Source organism: Wolffia australiana, chromosome 10, assembly GCF_029677425.1.
Source record: "Wolffia australiana isolate 7733 chromosome 10, ASM2967742v1".
Classification (NCBI taxonomy): Eukaryota; Viridiplantae; Streptophyta; class Magnoliopsida; order Alismatales; family Araceae; genus Wolffia; species Wolffia australiana.
The window spans coordinates 9,611,946-9,620,497 of record NC_135844.1 but is presented as its reverse complement, the minus strand read 5'-3'; the positions used below and the strand labels follow the sequence as shown (position 1 = coordinate 9,620,497).

The 8,552-nt window shown below is 53.0% G+C and overlaps 1 protein-coding gene across 1 annotated transcript; it reads left to right on the top strand.

Moving 5' to 3' along the window:
* Nucleotides 1-7,484: 7,484 nt before the first annotated feature.
* On the top strand, nucleotides 7,485-7,823 carry LOC144708268 (uncharacterized). Its single transcript, XM_078581519.1, has one exon. It carries the CDS (start codon nucleotides 7,485-7,487, stop codon nucleotides 7,821-7,823), a length of 339 nt encoding a protein of 112 aa, XP_078437645.1.
* Nucleotides 7,824-8,552: the final 729 nt, after the last annotated feature.

Sequence of the window (8,552 nt, the reverse complement as noted above, 5' to 3'; positions counted from 1 at the left end):
CACCTTGATTGGCTGGAAAACGATCCTCCTCCTTAGAGTCTTCTCAGAGTTGCTTCTTCACTCCGCTCAATTGTTCATCAACAAAAGAGGGTCTACAGAACTTTCAGAACAAACAACATACACCACTCTTTGAATAAAAATTCTAGACAACCCTAAACATTGTTTTTGAGAGAGTATTTATAGGATCTCTTCTCTTAAAACTGCTTGGATCATTTGAATGATCCAACTTGACTTATGATCGCTATTTGACTTGGTTTATTTTAATGCATTACCGCCATTTTAACTTTGTCCAGGCGCCCCTCTTGAGCCATAGCTGATTTTTGACTTGGTCCAAGCGCCTCTCTTGATTCATATCTGATCTTCTACTAAGTATCTGTACTTATTTAAACAAAGATGAGATCTAATCCACTTGATTCATAGAATCAAGTGGGGTTAGTCAAAAGAAGCTTATAATTAGCAATAAAACATAAACTCTTTGTCATTTCATGATAATATATATGCGTAAACGATGGCATAGTTTATGATAAAACTATGTTCATCCACGTGTTGAGCATTGGACTTCTCGATTGCCAGTGCTACCTGGTGATCCGGATCCAGCCACAGATCCGTTGCTACTTTGCAAGTGGACCTTCCCTTCTGGACTACCCGTCGTCATTCATCACAGCCAACCGGGCTTCAGCCTTATAGGTACACTTGCAGCTGCCCCTTTGAGTTTCATTGATTACCTTTAGTATTTCTTGAGTGCGTCTCTATTGCCAGGGCTAGGACTAAAAAGAGTATCATTATTGGGATGGGAACTGGGTTCTCTCCTCGTGTGGTCTTGGTAGAATGCTTGAAGGTGTTAGGCACGAGCGGTCGTAACCGTGCCCACGCCGCATCCGTTCGCCTCGAACCTCAAGTTATTGGGAAGCTTCGGCAATCCGATATCCTTCCTTGCTGTAGCTTAGGTGGCTACGATTTCCGTGGGTCATCTGTTTAGTACTCCTCTTTGATTATCCGCTGCATACTCATTCATCCATATTTGCATTCCCCCAGGTTGATCCAATTGATTTGGAATGATCCTCCATCCTGACCCGTTGTTCCCCGTCAATTCTGGTATCAAAGCCACGTAGTAATACTTTCTATATTATTGCCTCTAGTTAGCCTTTCATGTTAGCTTCTGCAGCTCATTTAGCATTTTATAAATTCATTGAGCATACATCCGCATTTCTCATTTATCATTTCATTAGGATCACCTTACCTTGTTTCGTCGAATCAGGCTAGAAGATGGTTCAAACGTTATCCTAGTCAAGGGACGCCGGTCCGAGAAGTAGGTCCTCAGACTATGGTAGTGGTGATCACGCCTCTAGTCCCTCACGCGAGGAACCTGAGCCTACGCCTCACGACACTTCTCCTGATGTAGCACCGGACCACTGTCCGGGGGTATAGATCCTTTTGTGATCTTGCTCCAACTCGAGTGCCACTCCGACCCTTCCGGATAGGAGCACCACCTTCGTCATCGGCTCGGCTGACAAGGGGCCAAACCCCTAGCCCTGCCATGGATCCTGAGAGACTAGGCACCTCTCAGAGGCCGAGCAAGGCCCCCATGCGTTCTGACGACCGCGAGTCGCATCCGTTGAAGAGTGCACCAGCTCGCGCCTCTTCACAGCAGCAGCCGCGATAGCAGTAGTCGAAACATCAGCCGTCGCAGTAGCTGCGCGCGCCAGTAGGGACTGAACAGGAGGACTCAGTCATAATGGCATCAGCAACAGCGCACCCAAGCGGCACCTTCCGCTCAGGTTGTTGACGGATCTCCACGAGCACCTCCAGCCCCACAGGTACCGCCCACGCTAGCCTATATGACGGGAGCACCCACTGCCATCCCCCCGGTACCCCCCCCCCCCCCACCACCTCCGTAGGTTCATCTCCAGGGTCATCCTTACACATAGGTTTACCCTACTTATGCGCCATATGCGCCGCCCTACCCACATGCACTAGTTGGACCATATCATCCACCGGTACCTTACGCAGCTCCTAGCGCACATGGGTATGGATACCCCCATGTGCCGTCGCACCCTTACGCTCCACCGTACCCTACTGTGGCACAACCCTATGGGGGTCCCTATGCGCTCACAGCCCAGCCTACTCCTTCGATGGAAGTTGCGCCTCCAGCACCCCCTGTTAGCAGTGTTGCGGCATCGACTCTGCTGGTGCCTCCCGCACCTCTGCTCTACACGACTCAGCCCCGGGTTCATACGTGGGACCATCTACGTCCCCTATGGCACCCGAGCAGATGCCTCCAGCATGGACAGGGAGCGGCCCTCGGAAACCACGGACTTCAGAGCCTCTACTCCCAATACCAGACCTTGCCCCATTGAGGCAACCTCCAGCACAGAGGAACGGTCAATCTGATGGCGAGGACGCCAACACATCACCATCTGACGCGTCGTCATGGTCAACCAAAGTCAACGTCTCCGCCACGGATACGCCGCCACAGTCAACCGATTTCATCACTCCCGCTACGGACATGCTGCAATCTTCTCCGCTACGCACGTCTCCACGCACGCACGTTCCTTCGCATATCATGACACGTCGCCAATGGTAGATCAACAACTGCCCATTAGCGTGACATGAAGCGCGTATCGTCTTTAATTTCTCGTCTTTAAGTTGTATTTTCTCTTTCCTCCAAGGCCTATTAGTATAGGCCATTGTTTCAAGAAACAGTTAGGTAGTCATAATTTCAAGAATTGAGTTTTGTTTATCTCTTCTTGGAGGACTGCCCAGCCTCCCCTATCCCTCCTAACCCTAGCCGCCGCCGCCACTGCCGCCACCGTCGCATCGTCAGTCTGCCTCTTCTCCTCCTTCCTCTTCACTTCTCTCTCTCTCCTTCCCTCTCTCTTTCTCTCTCTCGCATCCATCCAAGGGCAACCCCAGGCCGCCCCAACAGGACAACCCAAGGTCACCCCAGGCTGCCCCAGCCAGGGGCCACCTAAGGTAAGCCCCAGGCCACCACAACAGGGCAGCTCGAGGCCGCCCAGGCCGCCCCTGCCAGGGCCACCCAAGGCCAGCCGCAGGCCGCCGCAACAGGGCGGCCTAAGGCCGCCCAGGTCGCCCCAACCAGGGCTGCCCAAGGCCAGCCCCAGGCTGCCACAACCAGGCAGCCGAACGCCGCCCAGGCCGCCCCTACCAGGGCCGCCCAAGGCCAGCCCCAGGCTGCCACAACAGGGCAGCCTAAGGCCGCCCAAGTCACCCCAGCCAGGGCCACCCCAGCCCGCCTAGGCCACCCCAGCCAGAGCCACCCCAGGCCGCCTAGGCTACCCCTACCAAGGCCACCGACGAGCAGCCCTAGGCAGCCCCAATAGGGCCGCCCAAGGCCGCCTAGGCCGCCCCTGTCAGGCCGCCCAAGGCCACGCCCAGGCCGCCCTTGACAGGGCCGCCCAAGGCCACCTAGGCTGCCCTAGCTAGGGCCGCCCAAGGCAGCCCAAGCCGCCCCAGCCAGGGCCGCCCAAGGCCACCCAGGCCGCCCCCGTCAGGGCCGCCCAAGGCTGCCCGGGCTGCCCTTGTGACGGCCGTACTCGCTCCTCCGGCTGTACACATCCGCCCGCCTCGCCCTCTGTCAGGACTTCACCACAACATCAACTCACTACCAGGGCTGTTCAACGCCCGGAAGGCCCAAACCCCTTCATTTAGTGGGCCGCTCAACGCCCGGATTCGCCCAGCCTCGTCACGATCGGAATTTCCCGCATCCTCTTCACGCACTACGGTACCGAGGTATGCCTGAACTCTTTGTGTCAAAAGTGTTCTCCGTCCAATGTTTTCTCGAGAAGTTTTCTACCGCCATCAGAATTAGATTTGGTTAGGATTTTCCACTTCGTCTCTCTCTTTATCGAGGGTCTCTTCGCAATGGGAATTCGGATATTGATTTCAGTGCTTAGGCATCGTCGCAGTGGGGGAAGACAGTACTCCTGCCCTCGATAAGGGTCGGAGCTGCACCACCAGATTTTCATCGGTTTTAAAGTCTGAGTCCTATCGTGTGATTTCTGTGGCTGTTTTATCCCTCTAGTATCTGATCCATCCCTAGTCGTCCATCTACCCGTAGTCTATCCCGTCAACCCAGTCGTCCATTCCTACGCCGTCCATTCCTCAATCGTCCATTCCGTAGCTGTCCTACGTCACAATCGCACCCTTCGACTCCGGTAGTGCTACGACGGGAGGCCGAGCGGGCGATCAATCCCTTTGCAGACCCTGACCCTCCTCCTCCTCCGCAGGGTATAGGCACCATGGATGATACACGAGATCGTCATCGAGAAGAGAACCGCGCCAGGATACAGAGCAGCGTTAAACTGGACGTGTCCGTTTTTCAGGGTTCCAAGAACCCCGTCGACTTCACAAATTTGCTATCCGAGTTGGAGTCACACTTCCAGTTCTACATTATGGATGATGACCTTTGCGTTTCTTTCGATGAGACTCATCTTGGAGGACCCGCGAAGATGTTCTGGAAGAACTTACAAGCTACAGCACGAAGACGAGCAAACCCACCATTCATGTGGGCCCAAATGCGAGCCATACTTCGAGAGAAGTACGTACCCGGAGCTTTTAACACTCGCCTCCTGATGGATTGGTTTGACTTGAGACAGGGACGATGACATGTCAGTGAATACATTGTCGAGTTTGAGGAGTGCCGCATGAGATGTGATTTTGATTAAGATATGAAGATTCTCATAGCCCTCTTTGCTCACGGTTTGTCCCCACATTTATGCAATGAGGTTCTGAAGAAGAACCCGGTGACTGTTGATGAGGCTTACACACTCGTGGAGAGGGAGTCGTACACACGAGGTGACGCAAGAGTCACCACGAGGTCATCCGCACCAGCCAGTAGCCACACCCAGACCCCACAAACGAGTTCATTGAATAGGGGCACCAGCGCAGCCCCAAGGTCTACTCCTACCACCCAGGTGGCCAGGTCTGCCTCGCCTGCGGTCAGACCCGCTACACCCACAACCCGACCAGCCGCCCCAGCGGCAAGACCCGCTACACCAGCTCCAACAGCCCCACGTGCGCCTGACACCTCCGAGATGATTGCTTCAAGTGTGGAGGACACGGACACAGACAGTCGGTATGTCCATCCTTGTGGGCAAGGATGGGATGGATGACCCAGATGACCCCCACCTATGGAAGATGACATAGACGAATATCGCGGGGAATGCGAGGAAGAAGACAATGGCGAGCCGCTCGTGTGCTTCATTCAGATCATTCCTAGCAAAACACCACTAACTCTTGAGCAGCCCGATCTACCCTTGGTCAGTGTTCGTTTTGCCGATCCGCCAGCATCTCCGACCATGACGGCACGACAGCATGCACCTACATCCACACTGACACTAGTTGTACAGCCTGCTACACCATCCGCCCGCACTAGGGCCCTAGGGACAGCCGCAGTATCGGCCCCCTCCCTGTCGCCATCACGACCCCGCAGACTGTGACCACTGAATCCCGCCACTCCGCGGACTCCATGCGCGACCCCTACGTCGCCCCAGACACCATCTCCACCACTAACACTACTCAGCGCACCATGATCTTCTACGTTATCATCCGGATTGGAGACAAGACGGTGAAACTGATCGTGGATAGTGGAAGTTGCGTCAACGCTGTTTTCAAGGAGTCAGTACATCAGCTAGGCTTGGTGATGACCCCACATCCAGGCCTGTACAGAATCTCATGGATTAATGGCGTATCCTTATCTGTTTCTTATCAGCCTTATGTACCACTCAAGATGAGCACGTACGAGGAGTCCGTCCTATGTGATGTTTTGCCAATGAAAATTGGTAGTATCATACTCAGACGCCCTTGGTTGTTCGACCACGATGCCCAGCTTGCCGGATGAGCGAACACGTGTGCTCTCGTGTTCAATGGTAGACGTATCCTTTGGCACCCATCTCCGAAGCCGCTGGCTACTAAGGTGCCCCCCAGGTCAGCTATCAAGCCAACCGCCTCGTTAGTCATGAATGGGTGCATTTTCAAGAGACACTTAGAGGAGGAGAGGTACGAGTCCCCCTTCTGCTTTGCACTGACCCAAGATGTTCCATTCGAGACAACAACACCACCTATTGATGCCCCTGAGCTGACTGAGCTCATGGATGACTTCTAAGAGGTGTTTCCCGATGAGCTTCCTGAAGAGCTCCCACCGATGCGCAGCATACAGCATGCCATCGACCTCGTACCAGGTGCTTTACTCTTGAATCTGCCGCACTACCGGTTGGATCAGAAGAAGTACGAGGAGCTACACCGCCAGGTGTAGTATCTCCTAGCGAAAGGCCTCATACGTGAGAGCCTTAGTACATGCGGAGTCCTAGCATTTTTGGCCCTGAAGAAGGATGGTACATGGCGCATGTGTTGTGACTCTCGAGCCATCAACAAGATTATGGTAAAGTACTGTTTTCCCATTCCCCGAGTACAGGATTTGTTTGACCAGATGGGTGGTGCCACGATCTTCTCGAATATAGATCTACGGAGCGGATACCACCAGGTCCGCATTCGCCCAGGGGATGAATGGAAGACAGCCTTTAAGATTAAGGATGGCCTATTTGAGTGAATGTGATGCCTTTTGGCCTCTCGAACGCGCCGAGCACGTTTCAGCGACTCATGAACGAGGTCCTACGCCTATTCATAGGGAGGTTTGTCGTCATTTACTTCGACGATATCCTCATGTATAGTGGTTCTCGGACGGATCATTTACATCATTTGAGGGACGTTAGTGCTGCATTACGCAGAGAGAAGCTCTATGCTCACCCGAAGAAGTGCAGTTTTTTTACGAGCGAGGTTTCTTTCCTCGGGTTTATCGTTTCGGCACACGGAGTACCCGCCGACCGCAAGTAGGTCAAGGCTATCACTACATGGCCTTGACCGGCTATAGTCCATGACATTCGGAGTTTCATGGGTCTGGCCACATTCTCCCGACGGTTCGTTCCATCCTTCAGCTGAGTCGCAACACCCATTACCGATCTTATTGGCCACGAGCCATACGAGTGGACCGCCGCTGCTGAGGAGGCTTTTGTGATTCTAAAGCTCCTCATGATGCAGGCCCCTGTTATGCGTCTACCCAACTTCAACCGCGTGTTCGAAGTCACCTGCGACGCCTCCCACGTCGGAGTAGGAGGTGTCCTTAGCCAGGAAGGGCATCTCGTAGAGTATTTCAGTCAAAAGCTGAATGATGTTCAGTGGCGCTACCTGAACTATGATTGAGAATTTTACTCCATCATTCAGTCTCTACAACGCTGGCGCCACTATCTCCTCCTGAATGAGTTCGTACTATTTTCAGACCATGATGCTCTGAAACATCTCCACGACCAGAAGAAGGTTAGCGATCGACATGCCTGCTGGATAGAGTACACGCAGGACTATGTCTTTGTAATTCAACATAAGAAGGGCAAGGATAACGCTGTAGCGGATGCGCTTAGCCGACGAGCACACACCGACGCCCAGAGTCATCGGTGCTTACTCTCATCACGATGAAGACTCGAGCACTTGGATTCAAAAAGGTCAAGGATGACTATGCAGAGTGCCCCAATTTTGGGAAGATTGTGGAGGCCCTCCGCGAGGGGCCGACTTCCGCCCATCTTGAGTATCTTATGTCGAGCGGATATCTCTTCTATAGGAAGAGGTTGTGCGTACCACGCATCTCGCTACGGGATTTCCTCATCTGGGAGACCCACGCAGGTGGTTTGAGCGGACACTTTGGCCGCAACAAGACCATCCAGGCCGTAGAATACCAGTTCTATTGGCCTTCACTAAAGAGGGATGTCGCAAATTTGGTGGCTTGTTGCCTGACTGTGCCAGGGCCAAGATGACGAAGCAAAATACAGGCCTATACACCTCTCTCCCAGTACCTGAGAAACCATGGGACGATGTTAGTATGGACTTCTTACTTGGCCTCCCATGGACCCATCGATGCCACGATTCTATCATGGTTGTCATGGATCAATTTTTGAAGATGGCGCACTTCATGCCATGTTTAAAGATGACGGATGCCTTGAAGGTGGCCTCATTGTTCTTTGAAGGTATCGTCGGGTTGCACAGGCTGCCCCTGAGTATCGTCACTAACTGAGACGTTCGATTCACGGTCTACTTCTGGAAGACGCTGTGGCTCCTATTGGGAACAAAATTGAAGTTCTCGACGGCGTATCACCCTCATACCGATGGTCAAACGGAGGTGGTAAACCGGAGTCTTGGGAACTTGCTCCATTCTATCGTAGGGGATTACCTCATCTCTTGGAATCACATACTCCTAAGAGCCGAGTTTGCCTACAACTCATCGGTGAACCGCACTACTGAACTCACTCCGTTTGAGATTGTCTATGGCCTGATTCCCCGACGAGAACTAGACCTCACACCCCTAGACATGCATGCATGACTCTCTAATGATGGTATTGCATTTGCTGAGCATATTCATAAATTGCATTCTGACATTCATGCACGCATTGCATCCAACAATGAGAAGTACAAGCAGATGACGACGGCGTCCTTTGAGCTTCATCGAGGGTGATCTGGTTATGGTGAGGTTGTGGCCTGAGAGATAT

Excerpts from the sequence above, each read along its gene's own strand:
- LOC144708268 (XM_078581519.1), top strand. The coding sequence starts at position 7,485 with ATGAAGACTCGAGCACTTGGATTCAAAAAGGTCAAGGATGACTATGCA.